The 21,051-nt window shown below is 41.8% G+C and overlaps 1 protein-coding gene and 1 non-coding gene across 3 annotated transcripts in view; both read left to right on the top strand.

Annotated features, from left to right (window-relative positions):
- LOC140469305 (carboxyl-terminal PDZ ligand of neuronal nitric oxide synthase protein) overlaps nt 1-19,552 on the top strand; it is a 129,909-nt gene extending 110,357 nt beyond the window's left edge. For both annotated transcript variants that reach the window (XM_072565675.1, XM_072565674.1), the window contains exons 9-11: nt 5,959-6,124; nt 8,957-9,311; nt 13,586-19,552. In XM_072565675.1, coding sequence (XP_072421776.1) covers nt 5,959-6,124; nt 8,957-9,311; nt 13,586-14,186 — 1,122 coding nt within the window. In that variant the 3' untranslated portion in view covers nt 14,187-19,552. The remainder of the gene's footprint in view (nt 1-5,958; nt 6,125-8,956; nt 9,312-13,585) is intronic.
- On the top strand, nt 7,514-7,586 carry trnak-uuu (transfer RNA lysine (anticodon UUU)). The gene has a single exon. It is a non-coding gene; the product is annotated as a tRNA-Lys (tRNA).
- Nucleotides 19,553-21,051: the final 1,499 nt, after the last annotated feature.

The raw sequence follows: 21,051 nt of genomic DNA, 5'->3' as shown, positions 1-21,051 counted from the left end.
ATCACCAACAGTGAGAAACAATAATCTGAGGTAATGGTTACTTTGCAATGCAATAAAATGTCTAGGAGGGAGCTGATGTCACTAATATTTGAGATGGATTTTAATTTCATGTTTAATGCTGTTATCTTAACCCATTGATAACATTGCTGTAACACTGTATCCTGCACTCTGTTCAGTTCCCCTGATGCACTTGTATAGCACAATATGACTGTAAAGTGTGTAAGACAATACTTTTCACTGTACCTCAGTACATGTGACTGTAATAAATCAAATCATTATTGAATACTTCATCTGTTCATTTGATTTTGTTCTACCCATTTCACTTTATAGAACAGATATTAATGTCACAAATACAAAATTTACAAGATTGTAATACTTCGGTTCAGGAGTGGCATGGTGGCTCAGTGGTTAGCACTGCTGCCTCACAGAACCAAGGTCCCAGGTTCGATTCCAGCCTCGGGTGACTGTCTGTGTGGAGTTTGCACATTCTCCCTGTGTCTGCGTGGGTTTCCTCCAGTTTCCTCCCACAGACCAAAGATGTGCAGATCAGGTGAATTGGCCATGCTAAATTGCCCATAGTGTTAGGTGCATTAGTCAAAGGGAAATGGGTCTGGGTGAGTTACTCTTCGGAGGATTGGTGTGGACTGGTTGGGCCGAAGGGCCTGTTTCCGCACTGTAGGGAATCTACGCTTTAAGGGAAAATAATGAATTGAAGGTTAGGCATGGTTGGAGGTGATTGTGTCCTGCCTGCCAATGAGCTGAGGTGGCTTGCTTTTTAACGGTTAAAAATGGGCCCACATTGTGATTGTGGGAAGGAAGTACAAGGTGTTCACAATTGTACACATTGAGCTGGATTCTTCTGCCTGGAGATTGCCACTCCACTCCTTTTATGCAAAATAAAAGATCACGCATTTGTGATGTTAGGACTCCTTCAGAAATTTGGAGCTGTACTTCCCTCCTCATGGGCACTACAGTCAAGGGAAGGCAAAGCATACCCCTTCTTCTGCCAGTTAAAGGGCCAGCATCACACACAGCCACTTTGACTGTTACTGTGAAAGGATAAGTAAAGTAGCTGTGAGTGTCTGGGAGTTTAGGGTGCAAGATAAAAAGAGTGCCAAGTAGGTAAAAGGATAGGTTACAGTGTCAGGTGGGTCGGGGGAGATGCCAGGTGAGCAGGGTGCCAGTAGGCTACCAAATTGCCGGGCCACCAGATGGCAATGGGACCAGGAAAATGACAGAGTGATTAGGTTTGGTCAGGATGAGTGTGAGATATCTGGTCTGGGTGGAGTTGAGTGTGGTTGGCAGAAGAGGAGAAAGGGGTCCCTGGTCTGATTGGAGGTCCAGCAGTGAGGGAGGGGAATCGTGTAAGGTTCTGAGAAATCTAAGGTGTTTGGAGGGGGTGTAGTTGGAGGGTTGAGTTAAGCTTGTGTTGGGGGCGGTTTTTGTTCAGTATGAATAGTTACTCAGGTGTTGGACTATGTATTTAATAGTCTAACTTTTCCTGTGGAATTACTTACTTAACTGTAGGAGGCACCTCTGAATTTGCCAATTTAACAGGATACTTTGAGGGTTCGGGCATAGAGAATTGTCCAGTGGAATCTTCAATTTTCGAGGCAATTCCTTCAGGGTTTGCTATGATGGGGGTCCCACAGGATCCCTGTGTGCATATCCCACCCACAGAACCAGCCATCAGGCCATTGGAATATCCGGCAAAAACAGGTCAGTTGATGCTGGGTGTAGCTAGACTGAATCACTCAGTGACCTGGTTGGAATATCAGGTTTTTATAAACTGTTATATTTTAAGCCATTATTGTTCCTCGATAGAATTGAGTTGAGATCTAGAGAATACCTAAATATCATTTGTACCTGAATCCACGTGATTCACATTGCATTCAAATGGATTTTAGTATGGTAAAATCAATAGAAAACTATTGTGATATCAAGTTGCACGTTTCTTAAGATAACCCTGAATTTCCCAGGTCAGCAAGAATGACAGAGACAGCAATTGGAGTGATCGAGGTAGTCAGTCGCACCTGAAGCAGAGAAAATGCTGACTTTATTATTCACCACACAGAAGGCAGGTGGGAGCTCAGGTTCAGATTGAAGAAACTAACTTTGTGAGGATGAAAGAAGACTGACACGTTCATGTAGCTTTAACTAGAGGGAAGAATCTCTAGGGTAACCCTTAATGTGACAGTCAGTCCTGAGTTTACAGTTGCAAGACTGGAGAAACATAAAAGGAGCAGTTAACTGGGATTTGGAAAACAGCTTTTGACTATCTGTGGGAGAGTTGGTGTTCACTGAAGGAAGCTAGCTGTGTGTCAGGATGTCCAAGACTGTAGGGAGGCTGTGGAGAAGGTAGCACTGACAGGGACTACTTGCGGAAACAGAGATGGGCTCAAGTGCGTATACTTCAATGCAAGGAGTATCAGAAATTAGGTGGGTGAACTTAAGGCGTGGATCGGTACCTGGGACTACGATGTTGTGGCCATCACGGAAACATGGATAGATGAGGGACAGGAATGGCTGTTGGAGGTTCCTGGTTACAGATGTTTCAGTAAGATTAGGGAGGGTGGTAAAAAAGGAGGGGGGGTGGCATTGCTAATTAGAAATGGTATAACGGCTGCAGAAAGGAAGTTTGAGGGGGATCTGCCTCTGGAGGTAGTATGGGCTGAAGTCAGAAATAGGAAAGGTGCAGTCACCTTGTTGGGTGTTTAGTATAGGCCCCCCAATAGCAGCAGAGATGTGGAGAAACAGATTGGGAAACAGATTTTGGAAAGGTGCAGAAGCCACAGGGTCGTAGTCATGGGCGACTTCAACTTCCCAAATATTGATTGGAAGCTCTTTAGATCAAGTAGATTGGATGGGGCAGTGTTTGTGCAGTGTGTCCAGGAAGCTTTTCTAACGCAGTATGTAGATTGTCCAACCAGAGGGAAGGCCATATTGGATTTGGTACTCGGTAATGAACCGGGACAAGTGGTGGGCTTGTTAGTGGGTGAACATTTTGGTGATGGTGACCACAATTCTGTGACTTTCACCTTGGTTATGGAGAGAGATAGGTGCGCACAACAAGGAAGTTTTTACAATTGGGGGAAGGGAAATTACGATGCTGTAAGACAGGATTTGAGGAGCATACGTTGGGAGCATAGGCTGTCAGGGAAGGATGTGGTGGAAATGTGGAACTTTTTCAAGGAGCAGATACGACGTGTCCTTGATATGTATGTACCGATCAGGCAGGAAAGAAATGGTCGTGTGAGGGAGCCTTGGTTGACGAGGGAGGTTGAATGTCTAGTAAAGAGGAAGAAGGAGGCTTACATAAGGTTGAGGAAACAAGGTTCAGACAGAGCAGTGGAGGGATACAGGATAGCCAGACGGGAACTGAAGAAAGGGATTAGGAGAGCTAAGAGAGGGCATGAAAAATCCCTGGCGGATAGGATCAAGGATAACCCCAAGGCATTCTATGCGTATGTGAGAAACCTGAGAATGACGAGAACGAGGGTAGGTCCGATCAAGGACAGTGGTGGGAGACTGTGTATTGAGTCGGAAGAGATAGGACAGGTCTTGAACAAGTACTTCTCTTCAGTATTTACGAACGAGAGGGACCGTATTGTTGAAGAGGAGAGTGTGAAACGGACTGATAAGCTAGAAGAGATACCTGTTAGGAAGGAAGATGTGTTGGACATTTTGAACAACTTGAGGATAGACAAGTCCCCCGGGCCTGACGGGATATATCCTAGGATTATGTGGGAAGCAAGAGAGGAAATTGCAGTACCGTTGGCAATGATCTTCTCGTCTTCACTGGCAACTGGGGTGGTACCAGGGGACTGGAGAGTAGCGAATGTTGTGCCCCTGTTCAAAAAAGGGAATAGGGATAACCCCGGGAATTACAGGCCAGTTAGTCTTACTTCTGTGGTAGGCAAAGTAATGGAAAGGGTACTGAGGGATAGGATTTATGAGTATCTGGAAAGACACTGCTTGATTAGGGACAGCCAGCACGGATTTGTGAAGGGTAGGTCTTGCCTTACAAGTCTTATTGAATTCTTCGAGGAGGTGACCAAGCATGTGGATGAGGGTAGAGCAGTGGATGTAGTGTACATGGATTTTAGTAAGGCATTTGATAAGGTTCCCCATTGTAGGCTTATGCGGAAAGTCAGGAGGCATGGGATAGAGGGAAATTTGGCCAATTGGATAGAAAACTGGCTAACCGGTCGAAGTCAGAGAGTGGTGGTAGATGGTAAATATTCAGCATGGAGTCCAGTTACAAGTGGAGTTCCGCAGGGATCAGTTCTGGGTCCTCTGCTGTTTGTAATTTTTATTAATGACTTAGATGAGGGAGTCGAAGGGTGGGTCAGTAAATTTGCAGATGATACAAAGATAGGTGGAGTTGTGGACAGTGAGGAGGGCTGTTGTCGGCTGCAGAGGGACTTAGATATGATGCAGAGCTGGGCTGAGGAGTGGCAGATGGAGTTCAACCCTGCCAAGTGTGAGGTTGTCCATTTTGGAAGAACAAATAAGAATGCGGAATACAGGGTTAATGGTAGGGTTCTTGGTCAGGTGGAGGAACAGAGGGATCTTGGGGTCTATGTTCATAGATCTTTGAAAGTTGCCACTCAGGTGGATAGAGTTTGTAAGAAGGCCTATGGAGTATTATCGTTCATTAGCAGAGGGATTGAATTCAAGAGTCGTGAAGTGATGTTGCAGCTGTACAGGACTTTGGTTAGGCCACACTTGGAGTACTGTGTGCAGTTCTGGTCGCCTCACTTTAGGAAAGATGTGGAAGCTTTGGAGAGGGTGCAGAGAAGATTTACCAGGATGTTGCCTGGAATGGAGAGTAGGTCGTACGAGGATAGGTTGAGAGTTCTCGGCCTTTTCTCGTTGGAACGGCGAAGGATGAGGGGTGACTTGATAGAGGTTTATAAGATGATTAGGGGAATAGATAGAGTAGACAGTCAGAAACTTTTTCCCCGGGTACAACAGAGTGTTACAAGGGGACATAAATTTAAGGTGAAGGGTGGAAGGTATAGGGGAGATGTCAGGGGTGGGTTCTTTACCCAGAGAGTGGTGGGGGCATGGAATGCGCTGCCCGTGGGAGTGGTGGAGTCAGATTCATTGGCGACCTTTAAGCGGCATTTGGATAGGTACATGGATGGGTGCTTAATCTAGGATAGAAGTTCGGCACAACATCGTGGGCCGAAGGGCCTGTTCTGTGCTGTATTGTTCTATGTTCTATGTTCTATGTTCTAACAGTGTGAAATATAAGCACATGGGTTTTGCAGAGGGGGGCAAGCGATTTTTGATGGTTTTATAAGTTTTATGAGGAAACGTTTTAAGTTGTGTGGAATTGAAGTTTCATGCATTAAATAATGGGTTTTCTTTATTACAGTAAAACTCTTTGAAGTTGGATTCTTGTCATTTCACTGAAAATTCAAATTTATTTCTTAAAATTATTGATCTCTCCAGGGACTTGTCACTTTAGCCAATTAGCTGCTTGATTGATGTTTGCTGCATTGGACTTTCTAAATAAGGTAGTCCGCAAGAATGGAATTAAGTTCATACTATCAGGGCCAAACAGGAATAAATTGGGATTATTGTTGGAAAAGGCCTGAATGTCTGAGAGAGTAAACATAGATCATTACTGCTATTCAACATTATGCAGAGAAAACATTGACAGTATTTACCAAGCAACAGTGTCTTTATTCAGCCATGAATATCACCTGTGATTAGCTGCTTTGTTGTATCACAACAGCACAGTCTAGGTATTGTCAAACAGACGTAAGCATACATGTTTGAAATCTGAAGGTATCGTTCAGCAGTTGCCTGAAGCTGTTCACTGAGCTGTGAGCTTATTTACTTTATCGTCGATCTCAATAGGTGTGGGTGTAGGATAGAGGAGGCACCTCACCGGGTACAAACCTCTACTTGTTCATGAATGACAGATTTAGTTCTTTGTTGTGCCAGGTGCATCTGCTGAAAGATCAATTATCGGCTGAGACAGCAGCTAGAATCGAGTCGCAGGCCCGTGTTCACCAGCTCATCCTACAGAACAGAGATCTCCTACAACACGTCTCCCTCTTGGTCAAGCAGCTGAAGGATTTTGAGAACAGAATGTGTGCACAGCTGGCAGGTAAGGAGTACTCCAGAGGCTCAACAAGGCCATATTGTCCAATTTTATAGAAAATGGAAGACTTGCATTTATATGATGACTTTTATGACCCAGGAGTATTGTATTCTATCCAGTGATGTTAAATCCTTGAAATGGTTGGATTTGTACCTGGCGCAAAGGAAGATGGTTGCGTTTGCTGGAGGTCAGAGTTCTCAGCTCCAGGACGTCTCTGTAAGAGTTCCTCAGGGTAGTGTCCAAGGCCCAACCATCTTCAGCTGCTTCATTAATGACCTTTCCTCCATCATAAGGTCAGAGGTGGGAATGTTCGCCGATGATTGTACAATGTTCAGCACCATTCATGACTCCTCAGATACCAAAACAGTCCATGTTTAAATACAACAAGATCTGGACATAGTGTCCAGGCTTGGGCTGACAAGTGGCAAGTGACATTTGCTCCACACAAATGCCAGGCAATGCTCATCTCCAATCAGAGACAATCTACCCACCGTCCCTTGATATTCGATGGTTACCACCACTAATCCCCCGATATAAACATCCTTGGGGTTACCATTCACTAGAAACTCAACCGTACTCACCATATAAATACAATGACTACAAGTTATAAGTTTAAAAGACATTTGGAAAAGTATGTGAATAGGAAATCTTTGGAGATATAAGGGCTAAATACAGGCAAATGGACTAGTTTAGTTTGGAAACATGGTTGATGTGAACTAGTTGGACCGAAGGGGCTGTTTCTATGTCGTATGACTCTATCACTCTTATTTTCACTCTCTCTCACACTGCTTCAACTCACTTACACACGCACACTCTCTGTGATACCTGTCGAGGAATGATCCATTTGTAGCCAGTCTGCATCAGGGAGTGGACTCCAGACATCTCAAGAGAGTGAGAGGAGAAGAATGAGCCATTTTCTGCCAGATAGCAGTGTGGAGCAGACTTCAGCAGGGACACAGTTGGGGGTGATGGGGCATGATGGTTCCTGCTTCTCTCCTTTGTTCTCCTGGTCATGGACCTCTACCCTCTGACTGCCAGCCTCAGACTCAACTCAGACCCGGTGTGGCGTCAGTATGGATTTCCAGCCTTGAGTATGCTCCCAGCAGGGTTAAGCACTTAAGAAAGACTGTAATCTTTGAACTTCCAGCTCTATTTCTTTATTTTTAACTTAAAACTAAGAAAGTCTGCAATGTGTAACTTTAACCTTCTTTCGTATACTATAATTACTGCAGTATTTGACTTTTAACTTTGTTCTTTCTTTCTAATTCATTCTTATGATTCTGTATCAAGATGCTTGGACCTAGGATGGTGCCTTGTGTGGTGACATGGAATTTTCACTGTACTCCTGTATTTTTGTACTTAAGTATATGTGACAATAAAATAAATAAGTTCAGAGCCCAGATAGCTCAGTTGGCAGGACATCAGACTTTTAATCTGAGGGTCCAGGGTTCAAGTCCCTGTTTGGACATTGCTTTTATGGGTGGCACAGCACCAGAGACCCGGGTTCAGTTCCCGCCTCAGGTGACTGACTGTGTGGAGTTTGCACATTCTCCCCGTGTCTGCGTGGGTTTCCTCCGGGTGCTCCGGTTTCCTCCCACAGTCCAAAGATGTGCAGGTCAGGTGAATTGGCCATGCTAAATTGCCCGTAGTGTTAGGTGCAGGGGTACACATAGGGGAATGGATCTGGGTGGGTGCGCTTCTGCGGGTTGGTATGGACTTGTTGGGCCGAAGGGCCTGTTTCCACACTGTAAGTAATCTAAAATCACAAATCAAAAGTAATTTGCAGCCTAGTCAAACTCACTGAGTAGGATAAGCTTGAGCAGTTTTCACCAGAGTTCTCCAGGTCTCATCATGAGCAAGAATGATAACAGAGGCACCACTGATTCTGCTGTGTCTTGATGGGCGAATAATTGTTGTTGTTCAGACGAGGCAGAAACCTTTATAACATTTAAGAAGTATTTAGGTGTGTACTTGTGATGCCAAGGCATACGAGGCAATGGGCTAAGTACTGGAAAATGGGATTAGAATAGTTATTATTGACTAGTATCGACCAATGTGCTGTTGATCTCGAAGATTCTGACATCAGTCATTGGCTGATTAGCTTGCCAACAGGGATGGTCTGCACCTGATTGGCTGCTCTGGGTACTGACCAGGCAACTCCCTCTTTCCAAGCTATCCCTTCCAAGGTCACCTCGATGAGGCCTCTGACCTCCCTGATTTCCCAGCATCCCACACTGCCTAAACAACTCCAGTTTTGATCTGCTCCTCAGGCTACCAATCTCCTCCCAAGCAGTTAGTTTTAAAGAATGAGCAGCACCTCTCCGGGTCTAACTGTTGGTTTTCCCCAAGGAAACCCAGTCACTCTCAGTTAATTAGAAATGTTGAAGAACTATGTACCTAAATTGGCAACCCACTTCCCCGAAGCTGATTGGTGAAGACAGCAGATACTAATTTTATAAAAGCCTGAAGTCCAGGGATGAGGTCACTTCAGTTGTTAATGTATCCTCTAGCTGTAGTTGTGGGATAAAGGAATATCTGACGAGTCGACACATTACAATAAACCTTTGCACTATGTCAAATGTAGAGTCGGCATTTCTAGCATTTGCCTCTGGTGTGATATAAAACACTGATTAGAATCATCACTTTACAAATTCCAAACATACTATTCTCTAATATCAGTGAAAAATCGTGATAATTAGTTGCAAAATTTGAGAATTATTTCTATATAAAATGACTCTATGCCTGTGCAAAAGGTCGTTACTATAAATGGATTCTAACCTTGAGGAGGTGGAAACTTATAATTCACTAAATAATGTTTTTCTTTTGTTATTTCCTCAGCTGACCCAAGTATGAGCTCCATTTCCGAACAAATTTCGTCATTGACTCTTCACCACCACAATCTGATAATGAATGAGCCTTCCACCTCAACCCCAGGAAGTGTTCCGATTGCTTCTGGTAGGCCAAGCACATGGACTGACCATGACAACAGTCAGTCATTCACCAATCTCATGAATTTGGGTAAAGAGGACCAAGAGCCAACACTGGAAAATAGTAACTGCCAGAGAATGACTGGGAAGAAGGAGGCATGTAGAAGGACTGAAGGCTCAGAGGGCAATGAAAAATCTCCTGCCACAGTAGAAATTGCTGCTGACTTTAAACTGCAAGATATGAGCCTGGAAGCAAAGAATGGAAGGTAAAGTTACCTCTTCCTGATTGCTTTTTCTGATCTATGTACCCCACAATCCTACAATCTTACCTCACTGCCTGTTTTGCCCTCTGTCAGTGAGCGAGCAAGCAGGCTGTGGAACATTCCCGGTGTTTTAACATCCCAGTCCATGTATCTTTCACTGAGAAATGCAGGCTGGGGCCACACACACTGTCAGCCCAGAAGGAAATCATTTTCCTTTCCTGTGTGTTGATTTTGTCTGCCTCGTGACAAGAAGAAAGGAAAGACAATCCATGGAATAAACAATCTACAACTGTCTCCTTAAAAAATGCCACACCTAAAATATCAATTGCTACATTTTGGTCAGTTTTCTCATTTTTGGGTTGCTATCCAATATTTTAAGTGTTTATTCTATCATCTGAACGTATCACCTATTTGATTTCTATGCCTTTTCAACATTTTCTTCACCCCTCCTCCTTCCCTGAGTTCTTCATTAACCCTCATATCCAGCGATCATGTCAGGAGCCTACCTCACCTGGTTCCACCAGGGACAAGGTTCGAGCTCTTTCATAAGTTTTTGTAAGTTTGATCTAATTTCATTTCTTCTCCTCTGTGACGGTGACTTCGTCCTTATTAAGTCTAAGGTGCTAACTGTTAGTGAGATAGTGTTCTATGACTGAGAGAAATGCTAGTCAGTATCTTTCACCCAAGTCAGAAATCTTCCCTGTTAAATTGTTCTTTTGATTCCCATCCTTGTCTCAAATTAATGTGTACACATAAGGACTATTAGACATTGGTTAGGAAGCAAAGTCATTCTGCTGGTCTTGACTCAAGCTGCTGAAGTCCATTGTAGCTGCTAACTTGACTGTGATCAGACAATTCAGCACAGACTAAGTCTCATCATATCTGGCACAGTGTACAGAGCTATTGGGGAATTCAGATAAATCTGTTTTTAATGCACTTTCAGGCCTGATTTGATCAAAACTTGAAATCGGCTTGTATTTCAGCAGTGCTGAGCCATCTCTGATATTTATCTGTTTTGATCTGCTTAACAAAGCATTGTGTTTCTTTTGGTTTTAACAAAATTAAACTCGCATAAAACTGAATGCAGAATTGTTCAGCTGTCATCACTGAACTGGTTAAGAATTTATTCTTCTGACAACCAGGCATCTGGTGCAGGGATTCAGATCACAGATCTAATCATGGTAATTGGTAAACTGCATTCAAGATGAGGATCCGTGAGTGATCCTGAATACAGTCCATCAACTTCATGAAAATGAAGTGTGTTTGCATAATGACCTGCACCCATTCAAGCTTCAAAGAAGCCTCATTTGGAAGAGCTCTCAATACATTTTGCATCAAATGCAAAGATCTCTTGAACGGCCATGAATGGGCTATTCTCAGAATAGAAGTACAGTTTTTTTAAAAAGTGACTTCCTCTGGTTCTTACTAATCTGAGAACAACATAAATCTCAAACATGCTGCCAGTTTAGATTTATCATCAGGAAACCATGTCCTTTTTTTAGGGGGATTTAGTTGGATAGAGGCATTCAGCTGTCCAGCAGAGTGCAAAGAGGTTTCTAAAACTTCCCCCACTCTAACTTTCTGCCCACTTCACTGATCTGCTTTTGATCTCCTTCAATAGCTCTCAGGTAATTGTTTCCTCACGTATGAGTCTAATCTATTGACAACTCATTCTGTTGATTGACTGGGAAAATATCACAATCAGTGATGTTGCATCTGAAGTCCAGGAATGTGTACTTTCTAGCAGGACTATTTGGACTGGGAGTAGAATGTCTTTAGAAGACGTGCTCTTTTCCATTAGGAATGAAGTTTGCTTTCTTCAATCCATCAAGCATCACTGAGAAAACTGTCTCGCTTTCAGCATTTACCAGTTGTTTGCTTCCAATTGAATAAAACTACAACGGTTTTTGGGAAAACCTTTTGACGAAGTTCATCACCATTTTCAGAGTATGTCCAGTGCAAATCAGTACTTTTCAATTTCTAAGCTTAGAAAATTGTTGAAAGACTTTTGTGCTGGTTTCTGCCATTGAATTGTTTCCAGTGAATTCCTTCATACTTTTTTGATTTTTCCCATAATCCAACTGTGGAATCCTCCCATTTAAATAAATGATATTATGGGACAATGTTTTCAGTAGCTCTGAGGTCCTTTGACATTCAACAACATTCTAAGATAAATTCTTTGAAGTTGAAAGTTGGGTATTCCCCATCCAAACTGTTACATTGACTGTCCTATTAACTTGTTGTAACAGTGGTCTGTAGTCTGGTGTGGTCGAGAGATGGTACGTGGTAGCAATGCAACCCACCATTACGCTACTTGACATGGACAACTAGCAAGTTGTGACTCCGTAAAACTGTGCAGAACTGCTTTGTTTGGATGAATGTTACAGCGGTTCACCTTTGTAACAGAATGAGAAAAGGCTGAATGAGACTCATGGTGAAGCCATATGAGAGTTAAGTGAGCGAGCCCTAGCACTGTTCCTTCTGTAATTACTTACAGAATGCCTACAGTGTGGAAACATGCCATTTGGTTCAACAGGTCCACACTGGCCTTTGGAAGAGCATCCCACCCATACCCATTCCCCTAACAAATACCTTACACATCCCTGTGTGTGTGAGCAATTTAGCACGGCCAATTCACCTAACCTGCACATCTTTGGACTGTAGGAGGAAACCCACACAGACACAGGGAGAACGTGCAAACTCCACATAGACGGTTTTTTGGAGGCAGGAATCAAACCCAGGTCCCTGGCATTGTGAGGCAGCAGTGCTAATCACTGAGCCAACGTGTCACCCCCAGTTGCTACTGGAGGTGCACATGTTGAACTGTCTTTTTTTAAAAAACTGCATCTGAATTTCCATGAGCTATAGACGTTTGCAACCATTTCACATAATGTTTTTGCCAGATTATTCCTCCAATTAGTATGCAGTTAATAAACCCATATATAACTACAGCTTTTGCCCATCCAGAAGCTTGCATCTTTGTCATTGGCATAACAGCATTGTAAATCCTCAGATCAATTTTAAAGCTGAGCAGCGACCTGAGTAATTGGATGTTTCCCACCTGGAATAACTCAAACTTCACCAGTTTATAATCTTACTACTGGGATATTGACTCAGTGCTGGTAGAAAATGAACAGCTTGCTTCCCAAGTGATCTTGCTAAATATCTACAGTGATTACACATCGAGGCCCAGTTAGAATGCTGCCCAGTGGTGAAAGTGGAAAGTCAGTGTACTCCCCCATTCCCATTTTAATTGCACAATTCCTGTTTGTGAAGTAGTGTCTGCCATCTCATCATTCTCACTGGATTGGTTCAGGAGTCCTTTCGACCTGAGGCTCAACATTTGCCGTGTCCAAGCCTCAAGCTAATGCCATCGTGGGCACTGCCTGCACACCCTTCCCTGCCCAAGTTAAAATCTGCTGTTTGGATGTTTTCCATTCACAAAGTTTTCCTTTTGTTTTGCTGTGGTACTAAAATAAAGCAATTTGATCACTATAAATGGATTTGTAGATTGCATTTTGCTTCCATCATTTTTTTACCGCTCCCTGTTAAATTGAACTTTTTTTATGGTAACGATGGATTTGAAAATTCTTCAAAATTGTAATTTGCTCTCCAGCCTGAATGGATAAACTAATGTGGACATTATCTGGGCACTTGTTTTATAGTTCTCTTTATATTGCACTCCAAGCTATAAAATTAGCTCAATTGCGGGCAATCATCATTTCTACCAGTCAACAAAGCTTTCAACTGAAGGACAGGGTCACAGATATAAAGATCCATTTACAGACTATTAGATTAGATTCAGTACAGTGTGGAAACAGGCCCTTCTGCCCAACCAGTCCACACCGACCCTCCGAAGGATAACCCACCCAGACCCATTTCCCTCCGACTAATGCACCTAACACTATGGGCAATTTAGCCTGGCCAGCACATCTTTGGACTGTGGGAGGAAACCGGAGCAAACCCACACAGACATGGAGAGAATGTGCAAACTCCACACAGCTTAGGCTGGAATTGAACCCGGGTCCCTGGTGCTGTGAGGCAGTAGTGCTAACCACTGAGCCACCATGCCAGAGTAATTAGCAGTAATCTATTTGGAGTAATCTATTGAGATTGAACTGACAAGCTGATTATTTTGCTTGACAAATATTATCCTCAAATAAATGATAGTTGGCTGCAGTTTTGTGGCTATTAGACAATGACATAGGAATAAGCAAAGTTTGACCAGAAAGAGCAGGTGGACAAGTTTGAAATGCTTCTTTTCTTGTTTGTTGAAGGTTTAATCAGACCATTCCACGACTAAACCCACCACCACCTGTCATGAGGAAGCGTTCAGCTAGGTCCTTGCTGCTGTCGACTGAGACAACCTCACCATGCATCAAGCAAGTGATTGGGAACAGCCTTTTGCAGTCTTTGGACACATCAAGTTTTACAGATGTTTCCTCCTGTACTTTTACACCAGCTGACTTTGAATCGGAAGTTGGATTGTCTACAGAGGAGCGAACAACCCAGTTTCCATCTGCAGCCCTTCGTTCAGGAGCCACAGCTCCCACTTTAATTCTCAGCAAAGAGTCAAATGAGCAAAACAGAACTCTGAACACCACAACTGGAAGTCGTGAGAACCAGCCTCAGACAATGATGCCTCTTGTAGATTTCATACTCAGCAGTCGTGCCAGCTACTATGATGGTCTGGAGCTGGCTGAAACCAGTGCACCTTTCTCCCCACCCTTTTCCCCATCAATCAATGAGACCTGCCTGCACATCAGCTTCTCAGATGATGAGCTGTTGGACAATGATGCTGAAGATTCAAGAGAACATCAAAAAGCTTCAATAGAAGCTACAGAGGATCAAAATTTAAATCATCTCACATCGGACTAAAGCTCTTCTTTGTTGTTACAGGAACATTAAATGACCTTCATCTTCAGTGATCTCAAATTATACTCATGTGCATTTCAAGATCAGCAGACTTCAAGTGATAACAGGAGTTGACAGGTCTTGTTAACAATACCTTACATAATTAGTAGTTTTCTGAAGGTGTTTTCTCCAGTAGGAGATCTGGAATTCGAACACTAAATTCAAGATTGTCAACAATCAAGGGTGAATTCCAACCAGTAATACAATTCTGAGTTGGTTTGGGCTCCATTTCTAGAATTCTAGACCATGAAAATTCCAAAACTGTGAAGGAGTGTGTCTCAGACAGCGTCCACTTTCTAGGGATGTAATAATAACAAAATGCAGGAGATAAAGTCTCATATTCAATATTGCTGAATGAGAGGTAGCTGTCCACAAACATTCCTGTTTCTGTGCAGTATAAATCCCACTAATGTTCAACTTGTAGGTGTCACTTGTACACTGTGCAAGGAAAAAGAAATAAAGATTTCTTGAAAGAGGTTATTTCTCTCCTCAGTCTCTAATAGTGAGCTCTCTCCAATATACTGTCTAACAATTTGGTGACCTCCTCATTGTCATTGAGCATTCAAGACCCCTCAGCAGCTCAGAGGGAAAGGTGCTGGCCACTCACAGATTCTTTTTATGCTCCCAAAGATGTAAAGGTACAGCACGTTGAAGTCAACAGGCTACAGGTAAAAATTATTTGAGGGGCACATTACCCCATTGCTGAGGCTGGCGTCACATTCTAAGACACTTTCACTTACACTGTGTGGTTTGTGAAATTATCAAACATAATTTGTAGTCTTGCACTGCCATTTACTGAAAGGCTGACTGAGAAAGCAACTTGTACATACACTTTTACATTGAGTCAGTTTTATACTGTATATACTGACGTTGAATACGTATTGCATGTTAATTCACAGATTCCCTACATGGTGGAAGCAGGCCATTTGGCGCAGCGAATCCACACTGACCCTCCGAAGAGCATCCCACCCAGGACTAACCCCCTACCCATACCTATCCCCATAACCCTGCATTTCCAATTACTAATCCACCTTGCCTGCATATCCCCAGACACTATGGACAATTTAGCATGGCCAATCCACCTAACCTGTACATCTTTGGACTTTTGGAGGAAACTGGAGCACCTGGTGGAAACTCACGTAGACACAGAGAGGATGTGCAAACTCCACACAGTCTATTGCCCAAGGATGGAATTGAACCCAGGTCTTTGGCACTGTGAGGCAGCAATGTTAACTACTGAGCCATAACATCATTCCTTACTATCTTACAATTCTTACTATCTATCAGAAGTAAAACTTTCTAATGTCCCACATTGTGAAATGGATCAGATAGCAAATGATGGCATCACTTTTGAGCTGCTTACTTTCTTCCCCGTCTCAGAGACATCTTCAACAATTGCTGCCAGTCCGTTTATCCCATTAGATTTCTTATATCTTGCTTTAAGTCTATGTGAATCTTCCCTCCAGCATTTTTACTTCACCTGATTTTGAAGCTGAGAATAGGTGGCTTAGAAAGGGAGAGTAAAGCTCAGGTTGGACTTTGCGATATGTCTTCTACAATCAAAAGCAGCATGTTTTAGAGCAGGGAAAGAATTGAGTGGGAAGACTGGGGCTGATTTTAACTAATTCAAAACCCTTCCAGTTGGACAGAATGAAAATCAGACCTGACATCTGAAAGTCTCCAGGCATCTGAAACTGCTTACTTTCCATTGACATCGTTCTCCATTTTGCAAAAGCAGCTTCACGGATGCAACTTTTCTCACCTCGCTCCAGTTCGTCTGTTTCTTACAATTTGCTTTACAAATTCCTAGGACATTTTATTAAACTAAAGGTGCTATAAATGCAGGCTGTTGTGGAGGTGGTGCAAAGTGTAGGTGGAAAAGCCTACGTATGAATCCTTTCAGGCCACTCCCCAATGGGTAAGCAGACAGGAACAGATTGTCACCTCCCCAGAAACTACATGAATTGTAAAGTGAACAAAAATTGTTGCAAAATGGAGGACTGGAACATATGATTTTTCTTGACAACTGGAATACCTCCTCTGAAGTATTTTCTTTTCTTAGTCTCCCTATGCCACACTCCCTCTATAACTGATGAAACAAACTCACAGGATCCGAAATATTAACTCTGCTTTCTCTCTACTGAGGCTGCTGGGCCCGCTGAGCTCCTCCAGCAATTTCTATTTTTGTTCCTCATTGAACAGGGCTGCTGTGTAACCCTGGTTCTACAAGCATGCTGTGGGGCACTGTCCTTGCAGTTGACACTCGACCCTTGGTGCCTGACTGCAGTTGTCATCTGCCCCTCCTCCTGACCAAGTTCAATCTTTGTTGTGTGAATATGGTAATTATTTCTCTTGATCTGATCTTTATTTGAACTGCCGATAGCAATTTGAAAGAGGTGGAAATAATCCTTCCTGATGACCAGCAGCTGCATGCCACATTATTTAAATAGTTCAAAGCAGAGATAAAGGTTTAAGCCCTTGATTTGGAGGCAGCCGTTTGAAGTTTTCCACAGGTTTGAATCCCAATCATCCAAACGCAGTGAGCTCTGCTGCTGATGGCAGAAGCGTTCCCAGTAAAGCTATCTCATACAGGCAGGTGTGAGCACAGTACTGTAATCTTGTGTGGCTGCAGATGGTCTAACAGGTTGAAGCAGCCCTGCTAGGAACTGATTTGAGCAAAATCATTCCAAACTGTGTCCCTACAGAAAGATCTCCTATAGATAGTTTTCTTTAAACAAAATATGATTGATAAAAATAGACTGGAGCTGGCATTGGAGATTTGTGGCCAGGATAAACAGGCAATGTTGTATTTTACATAGTGCTCATAATTAAAAGTTGTTTTTTTCTTTTAATTTTTAAGCAGACTTTTTAACAGGCTAGAAAACTATGGTCTTGATTGATTCAATACGCCCTGTTACATTTGACATGGATTACTTGTGGCTTGTTTTGACTGAAGTTGCCAACAGTTGCATCTCATTGGAGATGGATGCATGCGCTGAAACTCACTAAAAGTTTGCTAACTTAGTACAGCTTGGAGTGTTTATTGGTTAAAGCTCCTGCTGGACCAAGCACCATTTGGGTCGATTTTAATGTTCTGCGATGGTGCAAAATAGATGACAGTTGATGAAAATAAAATTGAGGAGAAATGCTAAACAGGCTGCCAAGTTTTTAACATTTGTTTTAAAATATTGCACTAAGTCACAACTATTGTGGCTTATGGAGGCTAGTAGGCCTGTAGCATGGGTTATTTCAAATTAGCCTCTCGGTCCCATTCCATGTACTTACTAAAAACTTTTCATTCCTAATTAGTAGTCTACACCTTTTAACTTAAAGTGGTTTAATTTACATTCCTCCATTTCTTTTATTTCATATTTTATTTTTACATTAAGTTAGATTTATTTTAAAGAGAAAATGGCTTTAAATTGCAATGGGTAGACTTCGATACATCCAAAGTATCTAATCCCCATTTCAATATTAATGTTGCTTTTACTCTAGCAGCTAGGTTCTCTCAGTGGGACCTATATCAGTTGAGCATGACATATTATCTTGACAATCCTGCTTGCCATGAAGCCAGACATTGTTCACAGCTTTCAATTTCAGTCAGTCAACAGAAAATAAAGAGGTTGAAATGCTGAAACACACATCAATGATCGGAAAAAAGGAGTCTGTACTTGTTATTGGCCACAACAAAGAAGCAGATTCAGTGCCAGGTTTACCATTGCAGTATTCCCCCATTAGGTTACTGCTCATTCCCCCAGTGTCCTGTATTAGGCACCAGCTGTTATCAGATGGCTGTTTCGCTCAGTGCTCTATTAGGAAACATATATGGAGATTAGAATATTCAAATTGGCAATTCCTGCTCCAGAAAGGCTTTGGATTTTGAGCCAGTTGAAGTGAGAATTTCTGTAAGTGGAATTTGCTGACTGCAGGGAAAAAGTGTATTAAGGACTTCAAATTACTGTTTCTTAAAAAGTAGGAACTAGGTTTTTGACGTGTCTAATGTTTTCAGATTTGAAGTAAGGAAATAGCTATTATAATGTTGATTGGAGTATTGGGTACAGTTGAATTGGTAGGTGTGCGTTCTGATGTGTTCATAATAAATGCTCAATTTTATTGATTCTGATGAAACTTCATTCATTTGTAAATGGAAAGCATTTACCAAGGTCTAACAGTATAGATTCTTGATCATTAACCATCTTTTTCACTGGTTTGAATTGTTCTACTCATTCAGCATTCCCTGAGTAAAATGCTTAATAATTCTATTATTCTTTTTTCCCCAAGTTTGTCACTTCCACTTATGCCTTAATTATATATGTATGTATGGCCCAATCTTCATCTTATTTTTTGCTTTGTTCTGTGACAATTCTTCAACTTCATAGCATGATCAACCTGCCCTCTTACCTGTGTTGTTGTGATAGAAGGTGCCAAATTCAAACTGACAGCTGAATGGAGAAAATCAACACTCTGAAACCTGCAAAATCTTGACAGACAACCTTTCTAGAGGTTCAGTACATAGCCATCATCATCCCTTCACCACTGCCAAAACAATTGGCCATTCAAGATTAGCTCGAGGTACGACCAAGGTTGTCTTTTTAATGGAATGTAATCTGGTAGTAAATGTGGCAGAGTTCAGTAAACTCTTGTGACAATTGCGACGAAAAAAATTGCTGCTTTCAACATTCTGCACAGGGAAAAGTGCTGCAGAAAACGCTAAGAATTTATTATTTTGAGACTGCCTCTTTCAAAAAGGCGAGGCAGTATGGTGAATGAAAGTTGACTATGTGATTTCATTATGAAGACAGCGCATGGTCACGAATCACCCCATATGTCTTAGTGAATATAAAACAGAGAATTAGAGAATTGCCAGAAATAAATAATAAATTGCTTTCTGGAAAATATATCTGATATACATTGCTGATATTTTGACCAGCTGATATTCTGGCAGCTTGGTGTAGATACTGTCCAAACACATTTGAGGATATGCTGTTATTTCAAATACTTTGTATTTTTACTTTGTAAATGCAATTATTGTGCAAACATGATCATAGTGATTAAGATGAAAAATGTGAATTTTCTAAAATAAATATTATGACATTTTGGATAGTGTTTCCTCCCTATCACCCTGATTAAGCCAGTGCTACCACTGATACCAAACTGGAAATGTATAGTTTGTATTGCACCTTACTGCTGTAAAATTCATTTGATGAAATTAAAGCTTGATAAAGTTTGTAAAACTGTGCAATAATTTCATAATGTACACAATCATTTCTAATCTGTAAGTATTGTGTGACAAAATATCAATGGAACAGTTAATTCCAATTCCCTGTTTACTATGTGTCAAATGTGCTTCGGTTTATAATGTCGTTGCTATTGAGATATTAGTCTCTGGATTCAAATCACACTCTCAGGCTTGAACACACAAGCCAAGGCTCAGTACAATAATTTAATCCTTTTGAATAAGTTGTTAAACTAAAGTCGATCTTCCTGCTCTGGTGAATGTAAAAAAATCTGAATGCACTGGTTTGAAAAACAACAGGTGAATCATTCCTGGTGGATATTTATTCCTCAGTCAACGTCACAAAAGCAATGATCTGGTCATTATCATGTCACTGTTTGTAACTTGGCTGCCATGTTTCTTCCAATACATAAATAATTACTCTTCAAAAGTACTTTAAATGTTTTGAGATATCCAGTAGAAGTGTTATAGACATACAACCCTTCTTTCTGTTGAATCTAAATCATTCTACTCACTAATTTCATCTGGTGGATTCATTTGATTTATGGAAATAAGAGGCAATTTCTTCATTTACAAAAGACATTGTTTCTCGGAGAGAGTTAACAAGGCAACTCAAGTTGTACTGGCCAGGTTGCACCAAACGTGTGTTTTAAATATCACTTTTGGCTACTTAATCATGTAATGATTCATTGGTTATGATACTGGAATGACGGGCCTGCAACTAACTGGGAGAGATAATTCCAATTCAAGATAATACAGTATCCTCTGGACTGGGGAACATTTCCAATAGAAACGCCCCAATCTCCTGGCAAAATGGCAATGGAAGATTAGCAAATTGTCATAAATTGGCCATTTACTCTACTCAGTGTACATTGTTCCATGTAGGAAATGGGGAACTATCCTACCCAAAGAGAAAGAAACAGTTCAGCAAGTCACCAGTATTTGTGGAGATCCCACTGAAGCTGGATGAATTGCTGTCTTGTTTTTGGACTGGGAATTATTATCGGAGCCGAGTTACAGGGAGCTTAAAGGAGTTGCTAACCATTCTAGACATTGGAAATGTGATTTGTTGCTGATGCTTTTTGTCAAGAATGGAATTTCTAAGCACTAACCAATTCATACAAAAAATTGAAGGAGCCCAGAGGATTTGAAGAAATTGATTATTTGGAATGCGTACCCATCTCCAGTTCTATGAGGCTCTTACTGCTGGCTGTTACCTAACTGTTGCCAATTAATTTCAAATACATTAATAACTGACCAGTCAGTGGAAAATCCGCAGTATAGCTATACTGCACAATGAATGATCTGAATGGATTTAAAAAATAGGAAAATCAATACAAGTGTAAGTCAAAGACTAGGAATTCTGTGGCCAGTAACTCATCTCCTGACCCTCAAAGCCTGTCTGTCATCCACAAGGCACAAGTCAAGAGTGTAATGGAATACTTCCTGTTGCCTGGATGTGTGCAGCTCTAACAACAGTCAAGAATTAGAAATCACACACCAGGTTATAGTCCATCAGGTTTAATTGGTAGCACTAGCTTTCGGAGCACTGCTCCTTCGTCAGGTGGTTGTTAACTCTGAAAGCTAGTGCTT

Source organism: Chiloscyllium punctatum, chromosome 49 (assembly GCF_047496795.1).
Source record: "Chiloscyllium punctatum isolate Juve2018m chromosome 49, sChiPun1.3, whole genome shotgun sequence".
Classification (NCBI taxonomy): Eukaryota; Metazoa; Chordata; class Chondrichthyes; order Orectolobiformes; family Hemiscylliidae; genus Chiloscyllium; species Chiloscyllium punctatum.
Note: the sequence above shows the minus strand (reverse complement) of the source record. Positions and strands in the feature narration are given on the sequence as shown.